At 46.8% G+C, this 26264-nt stretch overlaps 1 protein-coding gene across 2 annotated transcripts in view; it reads left to right on the top strand.

Annotated features, from left to right (window-relative positions):
* TRIO (trio Rho guanine nucleotide exchange factor) overlaps positions 1–26264 on the top strand; it is a 340281-nt gene that overhangs the window by 181887 nt on the left and 132130 nt on the right. For both annotated transcript variants that reach the window (XM_057708158.1, XM_057708157.1), the window contains exon 11: positions 6656–6847. In XM_057708158.1, coding sequence (XP_057564141.1) covers positions 6656–6847 — 192 coding nt within the window. The remainder of the gene's footprint in view (positions 1–6655; positions 6848–26264) is intronic.

The following is a 26264-nucleotide window of genomic DNA, read 5'->3' as shown; positions in this document are numbered from 1 at the left end:
GGTAAAATTCATTTTGGGTTTAGGGAGAAGAGATTTCTTTTTCACAGTTAAGTTTAAGGTGAGTTAGTGTGTGTTGGGGTTATATTTTGAAGGATCCTTTGTAGAATGAACTCTAAATTATCTTTAGTTTCAAGATTTTGAATTAGCAGTTTATTTAATGAATTTTTCTTGAAGTCAGCTTCTTCAAAACATGACACAATGAAGTAACACGACAGAGATTCAGAAAGGAAGTGTTGAAAGTCTTACAGTTGAATTCATTTAAAACGTACCAAATATAGATTATTCTATGGAAGAGTCCTAGTGTCCTGAGAAGGAGGAACCCGAAAAGAGCCTCATGTTTACTTGTGGCAGCGAGTGGTACAGCTCGTGGCGCTTCTGCAGGCCTCGACACCGCTGCAGGGCCCGGTCTCGGGCCGTTTCAGATGCTGTGGGAGCCACACCAGGAAACTCTGGACCACTTTTACACACGGTTGGGCAGAACCCAGAACCTCCCTGTGACTCAAGTGAATATCTGTTCCTTCTTTATGTTGTACAGTGATTGTGAGTGGAGAGATCCTATGGAATGACTCCACGGTAGTGAATTTCTAGAGCGCGGCAGATGCAGCCACATGGCACGTTCATGCAGGAACTGTAAAAAAGAAATTGACAGTGTTTTCCATGGGAAACTTTTTGCAAACGACTCTGGGAAAGAAAAGTACTTTTTGATGGTCATCTGCTCTTTTACCTTCTAAATAATCATCCAAGTTAATGTTCCTTTTTAGATTTAAAAAGCTGTGAATATAGCAGCCAGGAAAGCCGAGACAATGCTGGTTCAAGGAAGAAGCTGGTTTCAAGAGCACAGATTTCTCTAACAAGAGTCATACATCTCTGGCGTAGTATCTTCCTGTAGGTGTCTTCTCTCGTGTCTGCTTGTCCCCTGGGATTCAAATCACCTTCCAAAGACTGTCTTGAAGTTGTTCTCCAGGCAGCCGTTTCTATTAACAAATTTTGTGTGTGCCGTGTAATTGTCTTGTCTTCCAGGGTAAAGAAGTGTGGCATTCAGGAAAGCAGGAGATCCAAAACATTCATTCTAGTTTTTCAGGAGCTAATCAGGCCGATTCTTTAACCCCTGGGGTCGCTCCTGAACTCATTCATCTTTTGCAGGGAGGAGGTTCTGAGCACAGCACGTGGGCACTTTGGGCACGTCCGGAATTCAGGCCTGACATGCTTGTGTTTTCCTCCTTTCCTGTTGTTCCTAAGATCAAGAAAACCCATCTTTTTTTTTTTCACCAGGTTCTAAATACAGCCTTTGCTCGTCTTGGGTAAGACACAGGCTGGAGCTCCTATGGATTGTAAGGAGAGGAAGGTCTGATCCTCCTCTGAAAGGCTTTTGTGTTTCCTGAGACCTAGGAAATTGTGCAATTTTAGTGTACTTCTCAAGGAAAAAAAGGAAACTCTTTAGGCCCCACCCTGGTCTGGCCCTGCAGTGTCTCCTTCAGTCCCTGCAGGGATTGGTACCCCACCCCACGGACCGGGAACTGGGCCCAGGGGGAGAGGCCCCAGGGACAGGGCAGTGGGTGGAAGAGAGGAGTCCAGTCTCTTCAGACTCAAAAACAGCCTCCTTTACCTGACAATTCCTCCCTGCTGTAAGTCCAAGATCGAGTGACTCAACAATCCCTTCTGAGAGGACCCCTGACTGAGGCCTTTGTTGTTGGGACAGTCCCAGCTCTCCTGACTGCTGGGCGAGTCCCTGCACCTCTGTGTCTTGGTGTCCTGGCTTGTAAAGTGGAAGTGAAACCACGTCTTCACCACAGAGCTGCTTCAGGGCACAGAGCAAGTGCTCCAAAGCTAGCGTTTCTCATCAGTATGTTTATGAACACACGGAGATCTGTGTCTTCCATGGCAAAAGGATCCAGTGTAGGTTCTTTGCAGGAGGACGCCTTGGCCTTGGGTTTCAGACTGGCCGTGGGCTGACACTGGCTCCACCAGCACCCACCGCTACGCCAGGGGAGAGCCATTGAGCCCTTCCTTCTGGCTGGTGGTCTTCAAGTGTAAAATGAGAGGTGAGACGAAATGAAAGCTGTTTAGCATCCCAGATAATTCAGAAATGCCCTTCTTCCTTTGGGACACTGATTGTGGTAAATGTCTTTACCTGCTGGCAGAGAGGTGAAAAGTTTTCAGAAATGACATGTTCAGCTATTGGGAGGCTCTGTCACCTGCAGAGCCACTTACCAAACAGAGGGAAGGGACTTCACAGTGATAGTGACAGTCGATGCAAAAATAGGACTCGGCTCTTCAAAGATGTGCAGCATGCAGCGTGATAGGCCGTCCGCCCCGTCCAGCACCGAGGCCCTGTTGTGCCTCTGCTCAGAACGGCAGAGCATGGTCCTGCAAGGGCCCGCAGGAACCTCCACGTAAAGCCACTGTCCCCAGAAATGTCGCCTCACAGTGCCACCTCTGGTGAGCAGAGGCATTTGGGGGGAGTGTGTATGCAGAACCCGTACAGCCCAGCGAGAGGAGCGCTTTCTCTGTGCCCAGCTGAGGGGCGGGAGCGCCAGCCTCCCAGGAGGGAAGAACTAGGCGACAGCATCTGTGGACCGTGCTCAGGACACGTTCCCTAGGTGAAGGCTGTTTTTTAAAAATCTGCTGTGTGTTTGTGTGTGTGTGTGTGTACATATACACACGTAGAGTTTATTAATAAACCTTTTTAGACAAGTTTTAGATTTACAGAAAAATTGGGAAGATGATGGAGAGGGTTCTCATGCCCTGCACCCAGTTTCCCCGTTACTGACATCGTTCATTCGTGTACGGTTCAGTGGTTACCGTTGATGAGCTAATACTGATCTAGTATTGTACTAATAACGTGTAATGTTATGAATATAATGTTGAACCGATATGTCATGATTAATAATTAAAGTTGATGAGCCGAAGTTGTACTCTGTTCAGGTCTCCTTCGTTTCTCCCTGTTCGGGGCCCCATCCAGGAGCCACGCTGCACGCAGTGGTGGGGCCTCTCTTGGCTCCCACCCTTTCTGTCGTTCCTTTTTCCTGTCATTGTTGATGGCGTCCTCACCCCTCCCTGCTCATTACCGCATTGTTGTGCCTCTCCTTCATGGTTTAACAACTCCTTCTCCTTCTCCTCCTCCTCCTCCCCCTCCAGTTGCCAGACTGCCCTGCCAGGGGGCGTGGAGGCCCGGAGCCACATAGGACAGAGAGTGGGTGTTTACGTAATGTGATTTTGTTGTTCTGAGCGCTTTTGTGAAGTGGGCAGTTTCACTCTCTCTGCTGCGGTGCAGGAATCATGATAACGTAGCTTCCACATGGGTCACAGTGAATACATACAAAACCCTTTCACTGGGCTTTGAAGTTCTGCAGTCAGACTGGGGACGGTGCTTTTCAAATTATTTCATGTAATTGATTCCAGAGAATATGTCAAATGTGCTCATAGACATTTTCCGAGTCTGACCATGTCAGTCTTCAGGGGCTCTTTGACATCTCTCTTACCATTTCTAGAAAGAGTTCCGAAGGGTCCTTTGTTAATAGTGCAGGACACGCTCATGGGACTTGGACAGTACCGAGAGAGAAAAGTCCCCTGGAGGTGGCTTTCCAGGTTGACAGGGAGAAGGGGTGAGTGCCACCCCTGCAGTGTGTGACGCCGGCTGCCCGAGCCACGGTTGTGGGGATGGGGTGCTCGGGGGTTGTGAGCCCAGGCCCCCACGTCAGACCTCGGTGCGTCCCGCGTCACCACTGCCAGCCTTGGCCTCTGAGTCTTGAGATTGCCCTCCTGGCCTCAGTCTTCTGACCTGTAAAAGGGGCTGTGGTTAGGATCGGACAGCTCAGTGCAGGGAAGGCCCTTAGACCCCATGCCCGGTAAGTGCTCACGCCCGGGGCACACGCCGAGCAGGGAGTGGTCAGTCTGTGCTGGCGATGCAGAGCACACCACCCTCCAGCTGGTCCTTTTTTTTTTTTTTTTTTTTAATTTAATTTACTTATTTTTGGCTGCATTGGGTCTTCATTGCTGCGCGTGGACTTTTCTCTAGTTCTGGTGCATGGGCTTCTCATTGTGGTGGCTTCTCTTATTGTGGAGCACGGGCTCTAGGTGAGTGGGCTTCAGTAGTTGAGGCTCACAGGCTCTAGAGCGTGGGCTCAGTAGCTGTGGCACACGAGCTTAGTTGCTCAGCGGCGTGTGGGCTCGTCCCAGACCAGGGATGGAACCCGTGCCCCCTGCCTTGGCAGGCAGATTATTAATCACTGCGCCACCGGGGAAGCCCCCTCCGGCTGCTCTTTATTATCACTTTTAGATCCGGTCGACACTGTACCTTATAGGCTGCTCAGGATGGACTGCTTCCGCCCGCCTCCCCCCGCCCCCACGCGTGGGCTGCGCTTGCTCTGTGACTGTGTGTCAGCATCGTTATTGAGATCACCTCATACCTGTCACACTGTATGTTACCCTGTTACACAATCTTATTAAACTTGTAGAAGAGTTGGAGATACAGCACAAAGAACGTGCCACCCACCCCGAACCATTGACTTGGGTGTGTATTTCCTACCAAAAAGGACATTCTGCTGTACGACCGTAATACTGCCGTCCGAGTCAGGAACTCAACACTGACAGGTGATTACCTTGCCATGCTCAGACCCCACGATGTGCTTCCTAGCCAACGGATCCGGGGTACGACCACCCGTGACTTTTGGTCGTCACGTCTCTTAGTGTCCTTCAGCCTGCTGCCGCTCCTTGGTCCTTCCTTAACTTCTGTGACCTGACATTTTGGAAGATCTCAGGCCCATTATTTTGGAGACCGCCCCTCACTCTGGGTTTGTCCGATGTTTCCTCATGGTTTTATTCTGGTCGTATGTCTCCGGCAGGTGTGTTGCGGGAGTGCTGCTGTGGCCCCTCACGCCATCCCGTCAAGTGGCGCACAGTTTAATCTGTCCTGTTACCTGTGGTGTCCGCTTTGATTTTGTCGCCGTTGTAAAGTGAGTTGTTCCCCCATTGTAGTTAGTGAGTGCTCCGTGGGAGGTGCTTTGACATCCGTAACTGTGCTGTCCGTTGTCCATTGTTACTTGTCTGTCGGGCCTCCCGGTTTCCTGTCGAGTGGATGGATGGTTCTCCATTGCTGTCACCGTTTCCCCTGATGCTCAGGTCATCCCTCGGAGGCCAGCGTGCGCCTCTCCAAGCTCGCTTCTCTGTCCTGTCCACGTTGTTCTTGGGCTTTTCCTTACTTTTGGGGCGCCGTTAGATGCTGCAGGCTCATCTTGTGCTTGGTCTCACCCCAACCCTGGAATCCACCATTTCTGCACGGAGCCCTGGTTCCCTCCCGAGCAGAGTGGTGCTCACACGTGGAGACCGGGTTCCGCCACGCCGACTGCTGTCGGGCCCTCGCTGTGCCCGGGCCCTCGTGGTGGATGGGGGCGGGGGAGGGACGTGCGTGCACGTGCACACGTACACATCTGTCTCTGGAGAGCCGTGTGCTCACGTTGTACTCACGTGGACCCCCCAGTTCCGGTCCAGTGCCGCAGGGTCGACTCTGGTGTTCTGCTGCGTGTTTGTAACTCCCTTCTCCAAAATGGAGATCCCGCCTCTCATCGTGCTCGGCGTATTGGCTTAGTAGAGGAATACGCCTGCAGGTCTCCATCTCCACCTGGGAGGCTGCCCACAGCAGGGGCGCCTGTGCCCCATCAGGCTCGGACTCCCCGCAGGGGCGCTGTCCCCACACCCGGGGCCACCACCCGTCTCACCCGCGAGGCACCAGCGCTGCTCGGCTGTGGGACTGAGATGCTGGGGGAGGAGAAGGGCGGGGGCTCAGCCGGTGTCTCCTGGGGAACCACACGCCTCCTCGGGGCGCCTCGGGGGCCTGAATTCCGTTCTTGCCCGCGCGCTGAGGTCCCCCCGCCCGGCTGACTGCTCCCCATCGCCCTCAGCAGCCCTTCTGCGAGCAGTTCCCTGGAACAGTGCTGAGTCTCTAACAGACCTGTTGATGTGAGGAACCCATTTGCAGCCTCATTTATCAAGAGTTAAAATAGAGTAATTTTCAGAATATTTGAAACACCCATTTACCCTCAACTTTTAGCTCTTTAAAGCTCTGGCCACTTGATAGCTGTTGTAGTTATTATTTCCTTTTTCTCTATAAAACTATACCCCGAAGTAGAAGGAAGATAAGCACAGGATGACTGATAAGTAGAAACATGTGAAAGGGGGCAGCAGCTTCTGTGTGTTTGTAGCGTAACCTTTTCACTTGCTCTTGGGGAATTATCCTAAAGCGGTGTATCATACTGAAAGACACAAAACTGGAACTCTGCACTCTGTCATAAAACCAGGAGAAAAAGTGAAGCAGGCATTTGTGGCTACGCACCGTCCTCTGGCTGAGCGGCAGCAACAGGCCGAAAGCCCTTTATGAGTCACGGGACAGCCAGCAGCTGCCTACAGATACCCCATCACTGCCTCAGGCGGAAGGGCTGTGCCGTGAGGTTCGGAGTTTAACAGCCTCAAGCAGGACTGGGGAAGGCTGCGCGTGGGGATGCTCTGAACTCGTAAAATCATCTCTTCCCTCCTCTTTTTCCCGCTTGGTTTACAGAAGGGACCATCACACGCCGACTCTGTTCCAGTGTTATGGCTGCCAGCCTGGCCACTTCGTCTTTTATTCACTCTCTGTGTCTCTGAATATTCTCTCGTGCAGAACACATACACCAATGCGGATAAATTACTAGAAGCAGCAGAACAGCTGGCTCAGACTGGGGAATGTGACCCGGAAGAGATCTATCAGGCTGCCCATCAGCTCGAGGACCGGATACAAGATTTTGTTCGGCGAGTCGAGCAGCGGAAGATCCTCCTGGACATGTCGGTGTCCTTTCACACCCACGTGAAAGAGGTAAGGCACCTGGAGGCAGAGACGGAGCCCCGCCTGGGAGGGCCTTGGACTCCTTGGGAGGAATGAGGTTGGTCGTGACGTGAGAAAGTGGAGCAGAGGTGGCCGGTGGTGACATGTAGGCCGTTCGTGCTGGTGGGGGCTGAGCGGGCCTTCTTGGTGGCCTTCCTCGCCATGTGGGCGCATGAGTGCCATTGAGGGGGTGGCATCTGCCAGGAGCAGACCGGTGGGGGTGGCAGGAGGGGAGCAGGGAAGACAAGAGCCGAAGGAGATCCTTGGTGAGAGGCAGTGCACGTCCGTGTTAGCAGAAGTAGACGACCTGCACTTTGGGGTCCGAGCTGTGGGGCCTCCTTTCTGCCTGTTAGCCTGTCATGTGGCTGACGTCATGGCTGTCCTCTGATTTTATCAGGCTGTGTGGCTGCTCTCAGATACTTGGAGAAGTGCATTTTACATAATGTTGAATTTAAACATACCAAATCCAGCATGGCCTTACTAATATTCATGCTACTGTCATAGGTGCACTGTTCTGATAAGCTTGGCTCAAGATAAGAGATAATGTGTTATGTGGTAAATGGAAAATATGTTGGTATTAATTATACCTTTCAAATATGCATGTGAAAATCATAGTCCCAAATAAAACAAAAAGTTGCAACTGAAGAAACTATTATGTAGCTTTTGAGATAGAAGGACTTATAATAAAAACTAAAGTCTTCAGTAGGACTGCAAATGAAAGATGTCAACTTACTGCGTCTTATTTCTAAGGGGAAAAGAGTCTCCATTTCACGGCTCTTTATAAATTGGAAATGAGGAACCCTTTTAGGTAACTTGAGATTGAGTCCATGAAGGCTGTAGTAACAGGCTAGGAAGAAGGATCTGGGAGGAGTGAAACTGTGAGGGACACTTGGAGGGGGCTAGGCCTGGCTTGCCTTGTTTAAAGGCATCAGAAATCAGGAACCAATGAATTTGTTTAAAGGAAAAGAACTTCACCTCCAGGTCTGGGATCCTGGGCAATCAGTCCTCAACCAGGCCATTTGTTTGACTTGAACATTTAACTCCAGGAAAAGCATCCTCACTTCCAACTCTGAAACTTCATGAGCCCAGGAAGATAGTGTAGGGGGCGTATTTGGTGAATGGCTGGGACCCTGAGCAGCCCTTTCTGCAAAGGGGCTGGTGCTCTGTGGACCCTGGACGATTGTCAGAATAGAAAACTGACAGGAGCGGCTTCTTTTCCTGCTTTAATAATGCCACCACTAAAAAAAACTTCACAGTGTTTATAGAGAGACTGTTTTTTTCCAAGGAGACACGCTAAGTGGACATTGGTCCACAGCAGTTTCTGATTACAAGTGCACGAGTCACCAGTTCCTCCCTCAGCTCGAATCAAGGCGCAACCACTAACTAGTCCCCCTGCCCCTGCCAGCTCCCAGTCTCCTGCAGCCCTGCCACCAAGGCATGTACATTTGACTAGGTCACACCATTGCTTTTGAACCATCAGTGATTCTCTGTGTATCCGGAGCACCAGCCTGCAAAGCTTCTTCCTCATTATCTGGTCCCTGCAGTTGGACGTCCTGCTTCCTTTCACTTCCCCAGGCAGAGTTAGCTGTTCCCCCTGCACTCCAGAACTTTCTTTACACACACCTGTTACAGCACCTGTTTTGGTACAGGCATGTGTTATGTTACCCTCTCTTTCCCATCAGTATTGGTATGCTAGCTTCTCTTTCTCATATGCACTTTTACACCCTAGCTGAGAGGGAGAGAGGATGACATGAGTGAAGAAGCAGGTTGTGCCTTGGTCCATTAAGCTGTGACAGGCAGAAAGCAGGCGAGGGGCTCTGAGCAGCCCGGACCTTTCTGAGGGAGGTGCGGTGGGTGGGGGCTGGCGTCCCTTATTTGGGCCACGGGGGAGCCGCGGGCCTGGACGGGCCTGGGAGGAAGGACAGGCCGTGGGCAGCGTTCCCAGACTGAGCTGGTGGGAAGGCAGCAGTGGCCGCAGGCCTGGAGTCTGGAGAGCGAGAGCCAGCACCTGTAATCGGATGTGTGTGTCACAGGCCTTAGGAATACTAGCAGGATTCATGAAGATTTCACTTGCATTTAGGACACAAATGCTTCTTTCCATGAAGCATTATTAGGACTCAGATCACCTTTTCACCATTGTTACGGTTCCCAGAAAAGCAGGCACTAAGGCTTCCCTGGTGGCACAGTGGTTAAGAATCTGCCTGCCAATGCAGGGGACACGGGTTCCATCCCTGCTCCAGGAAGATCCCACATGCCACAGAGCAACTAAACCCGTGAGCCACAACTATTGAGCCCATGTGCCGCAGCTACTGTAGCCCGAGCGTCTAGAGCCTGTGCTCTGCAGCGAGAGAAGCCACGGCAATGAGGAACCTGTGCTTGCCGCAACTAGAAAAAGTGCAACTAGAGAAAGCCAGCATGCAGCAGCGAAGATCCAACACAGCCGGTCAATCAATCAATCAATCAATCAATTTATTTAAAAAAAAAAGCAGGCACTAAAGGAAACTAGAAGGAAAGCCTTTCACAAAAGCTGCTCTCCAGAGACTAAGTTTGGGTTCACTGGTTTTTGTAACATGAGCAGTATTTTTAAGGAAAAATCTTACAGTAAAAGCATTCCAGTTAGCAAACTATAGAATCTGTTTTGTCACTAGGCTTGGAAATTTATTGAAAAGTGAAAATACATTGTTTTCTTGACTAGTACTATAGGAACTTCTAGTATGTATGAAGTTTGTAGACTAAGGAGAACTGAAATCTGTGTTAAAGGTTAAGTGGTTCACATTCACAATTTGCAAATTTTCAGTGCATCATCCTTTTCTTTCTATATGAAAGACCATCACGGTAGCAGAGAAACTGGTATGTTTACTGTGATTTGGTTCCTCTTAATCATGTGTTCCCAGAGTGATCTGGGTCAAGGAAGGATTCGGTGACAGCTGGCGGTGCGGTACGTAGCAGGACACAGACGTGCAGGGTGACTGGTCAGGGAAGGTGACCACAAGACAGGCATGGACTGCTGTCTGATTCTTCCCCTCGATGTGTCTGGACTTCATTTTTAGCCTCAGCCATTTTCTCAGTAGATTTATTTTTTTCCTGACCAGTCCCAGTATCTTCCTCGGTCTCCTTTCTCTGGGCCGCACAAATGCCCTCAAACAAACCCACCAGGGTGCTTGGTAGGTTTTGTGCAGGCAGGGATGGTTTTCTCAGTCATTGTGTTTTGAAACTTGTTATTGGAAGAAGACATCACTTAGAGAAAATTTCATTATGTGTTTTAAAACAAAATTAACTCCTTTTTAAAAGAGGATTTTATTTTATTTTTATTATTTCTTTATTTTTTTGGTCACACTGTAAGGCATGTGGAATCTTAGTTCCCCAACCGGGGATCGAACCCATGCCCCCTGCAGTGGAAGCTCGAATTCTCAACCACTGGCCCGCCAGGGAATGCCTAAATAAAATTAAAAGTGAGAGAAGCGCCAAGAGGAGGAAATCATGCTAATTAAACGTGTGTTTGCATCAAGTCACTAAATATTGTAACATATCAGATGAATGAAAAATTGCTGTAAGATTTAAGTTATTAGAATTAATTTTCTCAAGCAGATCATACAATTTAAAATTTCTTGGAGATAGAAAAAGCAAGTTGCCTTTTTCATTTAGGCAAATATGAATGCTTGTGTTTTTTTTTAAATTAATTAATTTCTTGTTGGTTGTGTTGGGTCTTTATTGCTGCACATGGGCTTTCTCTAGATGCAGCGAGCAGGGGCTACTCTTTATTGTGGTGCGTGGGCTCATTGTGGCTTCTCTTGTTTCAGCGCACAGACTCTAGGCTTGTGGGCTTCAGTAGTTGTGGCACATGCTTCAGTAGTGGGCTCACGGGCTCTAGAGTGCAGGCTCAGTAGTTGTGGTGCATGGGCTTTGTTGCTCCACAGCATGTGGGATCTTCCTGGGGTAAGCATCAAACCCGTGTCCCCTGCATTGGCAGGTGGATTCCTAACCACTGAGCAGCCTAGGAAGTCCAGCGAATGCTTTTTAAAGTTAACGGTCAGTGGTTCTGCCGACTCAGAGGTTAGCCTTCCTCACTCTCGGATCCTATCCGGAGCATAGCCCTCTCTTTTTTTGCGGTAAATTTCTGGCTCTCTGATGAGCAAGTAACACAAAGGTGATCTCATTAACAACCTACTTTAATTTTATTTATTTATTATTTTTTTTGGGGGGGTACACCAAGTTCAGTCAACTGTTTTTATACACATATCCCCGTATTCCCTCCCTTCCTTGAATCCCCCCCCCCGAGTCCCCCCCACCCTCCCCACCCCAGTCCTCTAAGGCATCTTCCATCCTCGAGTTGGACTCCCTTTGTTATACAACAACTTCCCACTGACTATCTATTAACAACCTACTTTGAAAGGTGCCAGATCAAGGTGATACCTGCTCCGTGTTGATCAGGAATTCTTTTTAAGAATCACACCTTGGAGAAGGTTGGTAGTTTTAAGTCATGTTGCAGACCAAGCACTTAAGATTCCGCGTGGAAACCTCAGCCTCTACTCTCTTATCCCCAGAGGACAGAACATAGATGCTTGTTCCCAGGAAGAGGGAAAAGAAGAAACAGTTGACTCTTTAGCAACATGGGTTTGAACTGCACAGATCCGCATATACACATGGATGGTTTTCAATAGTAAACTCTACAGTGCTACCCGATCTGCAGCTGCGGAATCACAGGTGTGGAGGAACCTTGGATACAAAAGGCTGACTCTAAGTCCTACAAGGATTTTTGACTGTGCTGAGGGTCGATGCCCCCCGCCCTCGCCCCGCATTGCTCAGGGGTCCGCTGCATTTTCACATGGATGGCAAATGTTTCATACCTTGAGGTTGTGTGCAGAAGGCGGCTGATAGAGATGTCAGCCCAATTTCACCCTTAAACCCAGACTTGGAAACATCCTGGGACTCTTTCCTCTTTTTCCTTTTTCTCTGAAGGAATTCATGAGGTGTTTAATCACCTCTCAGAAGACCTGAAGACTGATAATCTGTCCTCTTTTTTTTGTTTTTTGTTTTTTTGTTTTTTTTATGTTTTTGAAGTAGTATTGTAGTATTTAAAAGGAATGTTGATTTTATTTTAGGAGAGTTCTCGTCCTGTATTTTGTCTTCCACCTCTCAGTCTCTCTCTTCCCTTCAGCATTTGTAGCATTTTATTCACATCAACTCTGATTATAATTCTCATTATTAGGCCTCCGTTACCTGTCCTCCTTGCCTTCTGAGTGCACTTTCCACTGTTTATTCGTTTACTCTTTCACTCATTCATTTCAAAGTGTCTCCTAAGCCAGCTGTAGCATATGAGGAGCTGATATAAAAAATGAATGAGCAATGGAAGAACATAATTCTGCTTTTGTGTGCATCACGTATTTTAGACGTTTGTTTGTTTCTCTTGGTGGAGGTTAAGTTACTTGAAGACTGGAACCCTGTCTCACTTATCTTTGTAGCTTGCCTCCCAGACTTAGCCGGTAAATGATGTCTATTTCTAGCCCATCATTCTGAGACTTAATGATAGAGGGACATAGTTCCATTTTCAAATATAGCAAAGGCATAATTATTTTCATCCATTCGTACTCTTCAACTTCATTCTCCACATTAGGCCCTGCGTTAATTGATAATTACCTTGGAAATGTGCGGGTTATTTGAGGCAACCAGGTGGTGACACTAATTTCTCAGCCAGAGTTTATTTCTGGAGTTGATTCAGTGGCCTTGAGCTGGTTTTTGTTCATTTGATTCCCAGAAGCCATGGTTTCCCAGGAAAGATCATTCCCATTTGAATTGGGCTGTGATTCTTGCTGGGTTAAGTAAAGAAGCTTTGTGGTTCTGCTTCTGCAAACTTACACACTGAACTGGGACAAGTTTTTGTTTGGGGTAATGCCTGGGAAAAGAGGAACCTTTCATTTTATTCAGAAGTCAAAAATAAAGACCTCCCAACCACCTGGAGGTTTTTTGGTCACAGCATAGCAGCCTGGCTTCATTTTTATGCCTAACGGTTAAGCAGGCAGACCTCTTTCTTTACGCTCGGGCCAGTGCCCAGCTCTCCCTGGGGAGCAGGGAGAGCTCCATCGGGACCTTGCCCCGTGGTGGGTGGAGGGTTACAAGGAAGCGGGAGCTCACTGCTCCTCTCCTCAGGGTGTGGAGCTTCCCAGCTGCCTCTCCTGCCGTCCTCACTGAGTTTGAAAACATACCCAGTGCCTTTTCAACCAGCCACCGCTCTAAGGGTCCAGATTCCTTTTCTCTTCTTTCCCTGTGCCCCTGGAGTCGGCATCTGGCGGGTGAACTAATTCAGGAAACTTGAGTACAGGTAGCTAGTGCTCCTCGCGTAGACCAGCTGCCCTGTGATGGATCTGGTGATGGTTGGCAGTCGCGGTGCAGACCTGTTCAGGACACCAGGCTTTCCAGAGAAGCCCTGTTTCCATTCTACACAGCACGACTCTCTGCAGGGAAGGGATCATAATCCTTCTCTGAGTGATCCCAGGCTCTCCAGCATCAGATTTCTTCAGATCCCTTATGTCTCCCATGCAAAGGTCTCTAAAGTTTGGTTCCCAGCTTCCAAGCCTTTCATTTTGACCTTCTCGGCTGTATTTTTGCTGATGATTCATCTCTCTATGTTCTCTAAAATGATTTGCTTTTTTGTTTATTCCTGTATATGTGTGGTACCTTTAAACTTATTTCCCAGCTTCTTTTTTTAAAAAGCTTTGTATTTTGAAACATTTATGGTCACAGAAAGTTGGGGGAAAAAAGAAACAGACAAGCAGGTCCCTGCACCTTCTCCCAGCCTCCCCCAGGGGTGGCATCTCACATAACCACTTGCACTGTCAAAGCAGGAAAGTGACTCTGCCACACTCCCCAGAGCTTATTCTACATTCTAGGTTTCCCAGGTGTGCGTGCCCTTGTGTGTGTATTTGCATGTGTTTACGTGCACACGCATGCTTAGTTTCAGGAGGTTTGATCGTGTGTGGATTCATGTAACCACCACTGCTTTCGACATAGAGAGTCATTGCAGAGTCATCCCATCATCAGTGGGCTCCCTCGTGCCACCTCCTGTACCCATGCCCAACCCCCACTCCCCACCCCCAGCCCCTGGCAACCACTAGTCAGATGTTCTCCATCTCTGTAATTGTATTTCGAGATTACATAAATGGAATCATACAATAATGCACCTTTTTAAGGTTGGCTTTTTCTGCTCAGCAGAATTCCCCTGAGACCCATCCCTGTGTTGCCTGTAGCAGTACTTTATTGCCGGGTAGTATTTCGTGGTTTGGATGTATCACAGTTTCTTAACCATTTATCCTTTAAAGGACAATTGGGATGTTTTCAAGTTTTGGCTTTTCCAAAGAGAGAAGCTGTGGACCTTCATGTGCAGGTTTTTGCATGAACGTAAGTTTTCATGTCTCTGGGATAAATGCCCAAGAGTGCAATTGCCGGGTCTTTTTTTTAAATGCATATAGTTCTAAAAGAAACTGCCAAACCTTCCCAGAATGGCTGTACCATTTTACAGTCCCACTAGCAATGTATGAGTGACCTCTAGCTTTATAACATCTCAGAAGTCCAGGATTGTTTTGACACATTTGTCAATGGGAAAGATTAGGATCAAATGCATAATATTTTAGGATGTCCAGTTTACCTTATATGACCAAATCTCGGTAACTTTTGTTAACACTCAGTTCCTTAGATGAACTCTCTAAATACACTCTTAAATGTTTGATTTCTTTAGTCTGTCTCATGTATATACAAATGAGAAATTAAATGGCCACCAGCCAGAGAAAGCAAGAGGAAACTCAGGGCCTAGAACCACATCATCGGCCCTTGCAAGGTTGAAGAAAAATAGATCAATCATTTATGCTTTCTTTCTATAAAAACATAATCTTTATTAAAATAATTAAGCAAGTATATTGTAGTACATCCCCTTACTTAACTGGCTGAGTGATCTGGGGTAGGTTGCTCTGTGGTGCCTCAGCTTTCTCTGTGTAGGATTGGGAATAACAGCATCTCTGAGGGCTATGGACCAACTGGATGAAATTACACACTCACCATCCTAGCTGCCAATAAATGTCCTTGGTTTTCCTCCTCGCCCTCCTTGTTACTCGACAAATGGTGTAAATGTAAGATGCGGAGGTATAAATACCTAGGTTTGAATACTTGGGTATAATCCTCATACCCTCCTTACTCATCTTCGAGCAACAGGAACTGCTGAATCTGCTTCTGTTGCCCTTTCTCAGACTGCGTGCCTCACTCTGACCCTTCAGATCAGCAGTCAGAGCCTCGCGGGGCGCACAGCTCCAGCACCGCGTCCAGCTCAGGGCTCAGGGCAGAGCAGGCTGTTACGGAGGCTCCTTGCTTCCATCACATTGGCGTACATTGCTCTGTTCATATCACTCACTACTTTTGTTCCCAGCCAAAGCCGAAAAATGAATGAAAGATTTTTTTCCATCAAATAAATATGTGTAAAACATTTGGGTTTGGCCAGTGGGAAAAGGGGGATGTTGTTAACCAAAAGGAAAATCCTTTTGTCATTTTAATTCATGTAAAGCATTTTTTTTTCTAGAGCATGATTTAAAACTGGTTTAAATTCATGGATTTTCTGTTTCTTGTTATTGACCTAATATTTTCAGGTAGAGAAAACTTTTAGTTCAAGAGAGAAATTAGAAGTTAGTGTGTAAAACTGTAGGGAGCTCTAATATAGCTGACACAGAATAGTCACTAGCGGATTATTAAATGAACGAGTTAATAATTTACTATCTTATCTTTATTTGTAACTCACTATTACAACAGGAGTTAAACATACATCCCTGTGCACTGACTCCAGATTTTATCATTTCTTATTGAAGGGTCACTTCTAAACGGAGAGTCACAAATGCCGGCTTTAATTAGCTGTTTGTAGATTGGCCTCAGTTAATGTAGCCAGGCGGTGAGGCACTTGTGCAGAAGTCCAGGGCGTACAACATCAGGTCTTAAAACGCCCAGCTGAAAATGGACGTATGTGTAATCTTGTTTACTTGTTGGACTTCTTTTTATGATTTCTCTCCGTCTACTAACTTTGGGTTTTGTTTGCTCTTCTTTCTCTAGTTTCTTTAGGTGTAAGGTTAGATTGTTTATTTGGGACTTTTCCTGTTTCTTGAGGTAGGATTTTATCGCTATCAACTTCACTCTTAGAACTGCCTTTGCTGCATCCCATAGGTTTTGGATCGTTGTGTTTTCATTGTCATTCATCTCTAGGTATTTTTTGACTTCCTCTTGGATTTCTTCAGTGATCTGTTGGTTATTTAGTAGCGTATTGTTTAGCCTCTATGTGTTTGTGTTTTTTGCAGTTTTTTTCCTGTAATTGATTTCTAATCTCATAGCGTTGTGGTCAGAAAAGATGCTTGATACGATTTCAATTTTCTTGAATTTACCAAGGCTTGATTTATGACCCAAAATGTGATCTATCCTGGAGAATGTCCCATGTGCACTTGAGAAGAAGGTGTAATCTGCTGTTTTTGGATGAAATGTCCTATAGATATCTATTAAATGAAGCTGATTTATTGTGTCATTTAAAGCTTGTGTTTCCTTATTAATTTTCTGATTTCCTCTTTCATAGCTGTTAGCATTTGCCTTATGTATTGAGATGCTCCTATATTGGGTGCATATATATTTATAATTGTTATCTCTTCTTCTTGGATTGATCCCTGGATCTTGATGTAGTGTCCTTTCTTGTCTCTTGTAACATTTTTTATTTTAAAGTCTATTTTATCTGATATGAGTATCGCTACTCCAGCTTTCTTTTGATTTCCATTTGCATGGAATATCTTTTTCCATCCCCTCACTTTCCATCTGTATGTGTCCCTAGGTCTGAAGTGGGTCTCTTGTAAACAGCATATATAGGGGTCTTGTTTTTGTATCCATTCAGCCAGCCTGTGTCTTTTGGTTGGGGCATTTAGTCCATTTACATTCAAGGTAATTATTGATATGTATGTTCCTAGTACCATGTTCTTAATTGTTTTGTATTTGTTTTTGTAGGTCCTTTTCTCATGTTTCCCGCTTAGAGAAGTTTCTTTAGCGTTTGTTGTAGGGCTGGTTTCGTGGTGCTGAATTCTCTTGGCTGTTGCTTGTCTGTAAAGCTTTTGATTTCTCCCTTGAATCTGAATGAGATCCTTGCTGGGTAGAGTATTCTTGGTTGTAGGTTCTTCCCTTTCATCACTTTAAATATACCATGCCACTCCCTTCTTGTTAGCAGAGTTTCTGCTGAGAAATCAGCTGTTACCCTTATGGGGGTTCCCTTGTATGTTATTTGTCATTTTTCCCTCGTTGCTTTTAATAACTTTTCTCTGTCTTTCATTTTTGTCAGCTTGACTACTATATGTCTTGGCATGTTTCTCCTTGGGTTTATCCTACCTGGGACTCTCTGCGCTTCCTGCACTTGGGTAGCTATTTTCTTTCCCATGTTAGGGAAGTTTTCAACTATAATCTCTTCCAGTATTTTCTCAGGTCCTTTCTCTCTCTCTTCTCCTTCTGGGACCCCTATAATGCGAATGTTGGTGCATTTAACATTGTCCCAGAGGTCTCTTAGGCTGTCTTCAGTTCTTTTCATTCTTTTTTCTTTATTCTTTTCTGCATCAGTGATTATCACCATTTTGTCTTCCAGCTCATTTATTTGCCCTTTGCCTCAGTTAATCTGCTATTGGTTCCTTCTAGTGTATTTTTCATTTCAGTTATTGTGTTGCATATCTCTGTTTGTTTGTTCTTTAATTCTTCTAGGTCTTTGGTAAACTTTTCTTGCAACTTTTCAATCTGCATCCAGTCTTTTTTCAAAGTTCTGGATCATCTTCACCATCATTATTCTGAATTCTTTTTCTGGAAGAGTGCCTATCTCCTCTTCATTTAGTTTTTCCTGGCATTTTATCTTGTCCCTTCATCTGGTACAAAGTCTTTTGCTTTTCATTTTCTCTATCTTTCTGTGGCTGTGGTTTTCATTTCCACAAGATGAAATACTGCTGCTACTGCTTGATTCTGCTGTCTGCCCTCTTGTGGAGGAAGCTATCTAGGAGGCTCGTGGGTGCTTCCTGATGGGAGGGACTGATGGTGGGTTGGGCTGGGTGGGCAAAGCTCAGTAATACTTTAATCCAATTTGGTGGGCAGAGCTCAGTGACGCTTTAATCTGCTTGTCTGCCAATGGGTGGGCCTGTGTTCCCACCCTGGTGGTTGTTTGGCCTGAGTTGACCCAGCACTGGAGCTTACAGGCTCTTTGGTGGGGCTATTGGTGGACACTGGGAGGGCTAACGCCAATAAGCACTTGGCAGAACCCCTGCCCCCAGTGCCCCTGCCTCCTCAGTGAGCCACAGCTGCCCCCCACCTCTGCAGGCAACCCTCCAACACCAGCAGGTAGGTCTGATTCAGTCTCCTATGGGGTCACTGCTCCTTCCCCCTGGGTCCTGGTGAGCACACTTTTTTGTGTGCCCTCCAAGAGTGGAGTCTCCATTTCTCCCAGTCCTGTGAAGGTCCTGCAATCAAATCCCACTGGCTTTCAAAGTCTGATTCTCTGGGGATTCCTCCTCCCGTTGCTGGACCCCCAGGTTAGGAAGCCTGACGTGGGGCTCAGAACCCTCAGGACTTCTGCTTTATAACTGTTCTCCAGCTTGTGAGTCACCCACCCAGCATTTATGGGATTTGATTTTAACACGATTGTGCCCCTTCTGCCATCTCATTGCGGCTTCTCCTTTGTCTCTGGATGTGGGGTGTTTTTTTTTTTTTTTGGTGAGTTCCAGTGTCTTTCTGTCGATGATTGTTCAGTAGTTAGTTGTAATTCTGGTGCTCTTGCAAGAGTGTGTGAGCACACGTTCTCCTACTCTGCCATCCTGATTGTTCTCCAGCAATTATATTTTGTTGTTATACTTATTTTACTTTGTAGTAGAAATATAGCCAAAATGTTGATTGACATTAAATTGAAACTTGATTGTTGATATATTGAAATTATTCTAAAAGTGTAAATCCCTTAAGTATTTGATAGTTGGACTAGCTTCTCCCAACTAGAGAGTGATTATTTATTTCACTTCTTCCAGAGTAGAGAGAGAAACTTATCTTTGTCTTCTTTCATCAATATTTAGCTCAAAACAAATGTGGCAGAAGGAGAATGTTTCTTTGTCTGTTCCCAGTTTACAAACACTACAAATGTGTCATCATTCAAATCAGTGCTTACAAACTGCTCCTCTTCGTTCATAGTGCTCCGTCCGGCTTCGCGTGCCGCCGCAGCAGGTCCGCGTGGCTCGGGCTCCTCCACTATTGTTTCCAGCCTTAGACTTCGTTTTAGAAAGCATTTTAATATTTTGATACTCTGCTTCATAAACTAAATGTGATAGGGCTTTGGTTAATTGAGAGAAGTAAGCTATCCGTATTTCCGTAATGTACTGTTTGTTACTGATTATTGTTCTTACTGAATAAGTGATAGAAAGATTGATCACCAGCAATGTTTTGTTAGAAAACTTAAAAGTTCTAGGTAAGCTGGGCCTGTAGAGACTGAAAAGGCTTTTTTGGTTTTGTCATTATTTGTTTTCTCTTCCTTTTTATGAAGCACAAAATGCAGAACCACAAGATCAAGGAAGGGTTGGGCTTTCTGCTTGGGGCCAAGGGTGTTGATGGAATCAAGTTAATGACCAAAATGGGTGAAGATTTTATAAGAACGAACTTATTTCTTCTAAACGATTTCAAGTCTCTATTCCAAGACAAATTAGGTCCCTGGGTCGTGAAAGAACTTGGTAGTTAGTTCACCAGATTTGGTCTGTTGACCTCTAAGGAACTGTGGGACAAGGAAGAGATGCCAGAAGGCTGAAAATGCACTTGTGCTTTCTTAAGAAGGTAGATTTCACATATGACTCAGATTGAGGTCAATTCTAAGCAGAGTTCTAGAAAAGACAGTTTATAAACTGCCTTTTAAAAAGGAAGAAGCGAATGAACAAGTTAAGCCATGTGAACTTCATTTCATTCTTTACTAGGTTTCTGATTTGGTGAAGAGTACACAGAGGAATTAGTGAGCATTTGACCAAGTATTTGACATTTAATTTGTACACGAGACAGAAAAATATGGGCTGAGTGGCTGTGAAAAAGCATCAGTTGAGGGTGTCAGCAGAAGACCAAGACTGTCCTTATGCTCACATGCTGATCTCTGAGGCCATGCCAGGAAGAAAGTGTGTGTGATGAGGAGACGTTACTCATACCCAGCATGTGAATAAAGAACTCATTTCCAGCCCAGCCCCACAATTGGATCCGCTTACTGACGAAGAGGGTGATGGGAGATGGTAGACCAGTCATCCCAGGGGGACCCGAGGCCCTGCAGACAGATGGTTTTAATCCCTGGTGTCCCCTTCTGTCGGGGAGCAGCCTGTGCAGTTGCCATGTCTTTGAACTAACTCCACTAACCTGTTCAGAACTTTTGCATCCGTATGGGGCATCTGGAGAGATTGCACATCCAAGCCCAGGCACCCTGAAAACTTGCTTTTGTTGTGTTGAGAGCAGTCGATCTTGAAGTGGGCAAATGGCCATAAAGCCAGGGCAGACTTGGAGCAGAAATAATCATGACTGTGTTAAAAACCTTACAGGTGAGGCTGGCAATGGGGGTGTTGGTTAGTGGATAACCTCAGCAGGGCCAAAGGATGTTTGCACTGTAAACTCCTGTCCCTAAGGCACAAAGCCTGTGAGTTGATGGATTGGCACAGAGGTCAAGTTTATCAAAGTCTAGACCAGTGTCTGCCAGATATGTCAGATGATAAAATAGGATCTGAAAAAATCCCAGCAAGAATAAGTCCAAATTTATCACAGAAATTTCGTTCATAGGTTTTAATTTATGAGTCTGTTTTGGATCAGAAGTAGGCGGGCTACAGAGTAACATAAGCCACATAGGTGGCAGCAGGATGTGTTAAACAAAAAATATTCCTACATGTGCTAATGACAGTGTCCACAGCAATTCATGCCCCAGAGTGATGCATTTGGCTGTACTGAGTAAAGGCAGAGTCACAACAGGGACAGTCATCCTGCCCACTCGCTGCTGCTTGGGTCACATCTGGTGCTGCCTTCAGTGCTTCAGCCCCCAAATTGGGGGGGGGGAGGGTAGTTCAGAGGAGAGAGAGCTGGTGCTGCCGGAGCTGGCTGAGCGCAGGGAATAATATGTTAGTCTTGGGAGAGGGAGACCAGGCCACAGGAATGGGCACCATCTCCAGAGATTTGAAGAGCTCAGGAAGAAGTACACTTTGACTAGCTGCATACTGTTTTGGGGAGACAGGGTTGCGTTCAGAAAGCCCTTGAGTGGGGAGGCACCTTCCCCGAGCTTCACGCCTCAGGGGGCAACAGTTGCTGGAGGGAGTGTGTCTTATGCACTGGGGATGTGGTGGAATAAAAAGAAACTTTAAAATTCTGAACCTCGAAATCTGTTTTTAGGAAAGTAGGCTTCACGTACATATCTGGGAGGCTGAGGTTCTGGCACTGCCCCGATCTCCCTTTCGGCCGTGGGTCCGGCCGCATCACCTGTGCCTCGCCTTGTCCTGTCTTCCCCCACCGTGCCTGATGCCCACGTGGTGTCCCTCCTTAATGGGCGGGCCGCCCTGACGTGCTCCTGGGTTCTCCTCCTTTTCTCTCCTCCCTTACACATGTTTGCCTTGGTGTTACTTCATGATGCTGACTTTATTTGCCTGTGCCCCTCCTTCATGCATTTCATTTTATCATATTAAGGGATCTTTAATTACCCACCCAAGACTAATGAGGTACTCCTGAAACCCCTCCTCCTTAATCAGGTGACAGGCACGTGCCCCCAAAGCGCAGTTGGTCATTTCAGGCTGCAGAACATGCTCTGTGTGGCTGGAGCAGTTCCCCTTTGATCCCTGCTGCTTCTACCTGGAATGCAGTCAGGTTTTGTGCGCGTAGCAGGTGCCCTCTGAATCCAGCCCCTGCAAGCTGCCATTGAAACCTCCCACTTCTGCGCCCAGCTCTTACACTCCCCACGCTGGCCCTGTGGCTCGCCTCTCCTGCTGGTACCGGAATGATCGTCTTTGTCAAAAGCAATAGCAAGGAGGTGGATATCAACGGCGGTAACTTCTGTCTGTGAGGTGCTTGTAGTGGTTGAGCCAGGCCACACGTCTGTGCTCATCTCACTCGATTCTGCAACTCATGGTAAAATGATCCCATTTTATATATGTGAAAACCGAAGGCTGAGAACTCTGAGGACTTTCCCAAGGTCACACGGGGGTTGAGGACCCCCATCTGGTGTGTTGTGCTCCCACCTCCAGATGGACCAGGCTTGTAGCCTGCATTCACACTGTGCGTCTGAGAAAGTTTGCAGCTAGAGCAGCCCCCAAATCTCAGGGCTCCCATCCAATCACCTGCTGAAGCAGCTGGAGACTCAGTCTTTTCCTGGGATCCCCTACCCCACTGAGTTTCTCTCAGAGCCCTCTCTTGTGAGGAAGGGGGTTTTTTCAGGGGCTGTCTCCCTGCAGAGCTTTGGTTCCTTCTTTAAGCTCCACCCAGCACGGGGGTGGTGGGGAAGGGGCCGGAATAGGGGATGCGCATGGGTCAGACCCAGGACCAGGCTCTCCCGCATCTTATCACAGCATCTTTCTCCTAAGAACCCCACGTGTCTTCCTAAACCTGCCTTCTCTCTGGATCCTGGACCGTGACCCAAGTCTGTACGCACCTGCACCCCTTTCTGGGCTGGGTTCAGGTTCTCCTGCATGGAATGCTCCTGGCCATCACTCGGTTGGCCTCTAGGGGGCAGCGTTGCCTAACTCCGGCTGCCTGGCCGTCACCTGGCTGCAAGTACACTTCTCTTGGTGGATTCCAGGTTGCTGAGAACTTGCGTAGAATACAACTGCTCTCTCACTGTCAGGCAAAGATTTATTTTTTTTATTGTAAATTAACAGCATGCACAGAAGTGCAATTTTTTTCGCCCTCGGAAAGTCTGTGGTAAAAATTTCACAGGAATCCTGGAGACGTTCTCATTCCTTTATTCAGAGGTCATTTTAGGCATCACATGTACCACTTTAAAAGCTTAAAAATAGGCTTTGTCTGAATCATATTGTATTATGATACGCATCAGTTCATCACCAGTTGGCAGTAGAAATGACCTTTCTCTGAGACTTTTCCCTCCAAAATGAATGAGGACATTTTCCTGTAGGAACCAACAGAGGAATTCTAAAGGGTCAGAGGAACTTTGGGCATTTTAGTCATGGGTTTAAATATAGCCTTGCTCCTTCTGCCTCGGGTATTTTTCCCTTTCTAACTGTGTGAACCCAGGATGAACCCCTCTGGTCTCCTCACAGCTGGGCCCTTCCCTGGCTCCATGGCCAGCCAGGTGGTGTGCACCCTTCACCCTGGATGCATGTCGAGATGTCCAGAGTGTTAAGGGAATAAACTAGTTCTTTCAGAGCTTATCAGGAGGAAGGGAAAGGGTTTGACCCACAGGTACTCATGGCACTTTCCCCAGACCCAAGGGGAAGAGAGTTCTGTAGGATCTGGACTAATTCCAGCACCTTTCCCTTGTACTGCATTGTTTGTAGGTGTAAAAATATTTAAATGTGGTGCGGTGTTGTTTACCAGACTAAGTGATATATTTTGAACAATTGGTTAGAACCTGGACGTTTTGAAAAATACCTAGAAAAAGAATACTTTAAAAAACTTTATGATCTTATCAGAATGTTTCTTTCAAGAACGCAACTGAAATAGTGGCTAACATTTACTTATTTTGAAGAAATACGTATCGTCTTATTGAATCTTCTCAGTAACTCCCTGGGGTAGGCGTCATTACCATGTCCATTTTATAGACGAGAACAGAGACATGGATCCAGGTAAGTAAGCTGCCCCAGGTCACGCGCCAGGAAATGTTAAGTCAGGGTATGAACTCAAGCAATCTGGCTTCAGAACCCACACTCATAATCGTTATTCCATATTACAAGAAAAGTGTGTTTCAGTTATTTGTGGATAAAACACTCCCTTTTTTATTGAGCTGTAATTGACATAAATTAGTTTCAGGTGTGCAGCATAACAAGTCAATATTTGTATGTATTGTGAAATGATCACCTTCCCATGGGAGGTTTTTGATGGGAAATATTAGATCGAATTGGGAGATTTCTTATGGTCATGATGCGTTCCTCCTTCCTGTTATTTATAACTGCAGCAGCCAGGTTCGTGAGAATTTAGAGGAGAGAACAAAACAAAACAAAATGAGAAACAGCAGTGTGTTATTGATTGGACCCTTCCTCGATGGTGCGGCGTGTCAGCCCGTGTTTGGTCCGTCGATGCATGGCATTGTTCCGTGTTGAAGTGCAGTGTCAGTGTGACGTGTGGCCGGGTCTGGAGGCCTCCTTTCTGGTGCGGTGCTGGCTTTGCTCCCAGTTGTCACTGCTCGTAGGTTTGCCCGTGTTGTGCAGGTTATTACTTCATCACCTGGGGCCTCTTTTCCTTAATCTGTAAGATCAAAGAGGTGAGCCAGTCTCTCTCTAAAATACCTTTAATTAAAATCCTTGAATTATATGAAATACTGTATCTTACAAAGATGGGGTAGATATGACACAAGTTGACAAACATTTTTAGTAAAATTAACTCTTAGGACCCCAAGTATTTGACTAAAAGTAAGTCCTTTGCCAGGACTTTCCTTATTTTTAAATTGACCTGCCCTGTTTAAAATACTTGTTGACCTGACAGAAGCCCGCTGGCAGTACTCTGTTTTCAACTAAATACATGTTAAACAACAAAAGAACTCTTAAAAGGTTCGCTTGGATTTGCCATCATTAGTCATTAGGGAATTGCTAATTAAAACTATAATGAGATACCATTCATTTCAAATGGCTACAATTAAAGAGACCCACCACATCAGGTATGGGTGAGAAAGTGGAGGGATTAGAGCTCCCACACACTCCGGGGGGGATGTGAAATGAGCCACTTTGGAAAACATAAACACGCACCTACCCTATGATCCAGCCCCTCTACACCTAGATATGTACCTACAGGAAAGGAAAGCCCAGGTGTGTGCAGAGACTATGCACCAGTGTGCACAGCGGCCGTGTTTGTAATGGCCCCAAACTGGAAACAACCCAGTTGTCATCAACATCTGAGTGGATAAATTGTGGCATCGATACAGGATGGAATACTACGCAGTAACACAAAGGAAAGAGTCGTTGCTGCACACAGTAGTGCGGCTGAAATCTCAAAATAACTGTGCTACAGGGAGCCAGACCGAAACGCTGAGTACTCCTGGGTACGATCCCGTGAATATAACATTTTTTAGAAAATGCAAGCTAATCTGTAGTGGCAGAGAGAAGGCTGGTGATTGCCTGCGAGGGAGACAGAGGGAGGGATTACCCAGGGGCACGGGAAGACTCTTGGGGTGATGGAACTAGTCACTGTCCTGATAGCATTGACCTTTTCATGGGTTTACGTGTGTGCAAACTTATCAAACTGTATATTTTAAAATTCTACAGTTTCTCTGTGTCTGTTAGGCCTCAGTAAAGCAGTGGGGCAGTGTCAGCCCTGGGGCCCACACGGCCGGCAGGGTCGGGCGACCCTCTCTCCGGCAGCTGAGGCAGCCATCTGTAGTGGACACACAGGACACAGCAGGTGATTATTCCATCCCCAGAGGCACAGGAAGCATTTTCTCCATGCACAAACCACTTCCAAGCCACCAGGGCCTGCTCAGTTTAATTAATTGTCTTTTCCGTTCATTGAATGGTCCCCAGGGACCTGGAGGCGGCGGTGGGCTTCCCAGAAGCGGGTGAGGTGCTCTGTCCCCGCCAGGGTGGAGGCAGTCCTCGTCCCAAGTTGTCCTTACCCATCCGTGTCTGCGGACACCTTGTTAATGGTCACAGCAGTGAAGGTGATCAGCCATTTTCAGTATGTACTCCTGTGTTCGAAGGAATGAGCTGTGGCCGGGTTGACCGTGGCCTGTGCTGGGAGTGGGGACCTGGCAGGGCCGCCTCCGAAGCTCCTGCCGGGCATGGTGACGGGTTGATTTTACCATGTTACATGTTTCCTTCTTTTTGAGGGATGTAAAGCCCCCTGTCTGAGCAGCAATTTGATAATAATGGCTTGTCATGCTCTTGCTAAAAATAAAATAAAACTATCCATCTGCTAAATAAGAGTTCAGAGACGCGAAAAAGAATGCCAGCTACGTTTAGCAGATGTTTCAGCTGTTGGAGGGTCTTTTCTATTTCCTGTTGCACTTGGGTTGAGTCTAGGAAGGACTGGGAAGAGTCCCTGCCCTCCCCTTTCCTTTCTCTCCTTTGTGACGGTCCCCTTGGGCTCCCTGCCTGTTTGTTTTTTCACCTCGCGTCCTGCTCTGTGTTCCGCTGGCCGTCAGGCTGGCGTGCCTCCTGCCCTGCTCTGTGCCCCCCAGCTCCCTGGGAACCGCTGCCACCGGTCCCCTCCCGGGCCAGCTCCC

This window comes from Hippopotamus amphibius, chromosome 15 (genome assembly GCF_030028045.1).
Source record: "Hippopotamus amphibius kiboko isolate mHipAmp2 chromosome 15, mHipAmp2.hap2, whole genome shotgun sequence".
NCBI lineage: Eukaryota > Metazoa > Chordata > Mammalia > Artiodactyla > Hippopotamidae > Hippopotamus > Hippopotamus amphibius.
This window is presented reverse-complemented; position numbering and strand designations above follow the sequence as displayed.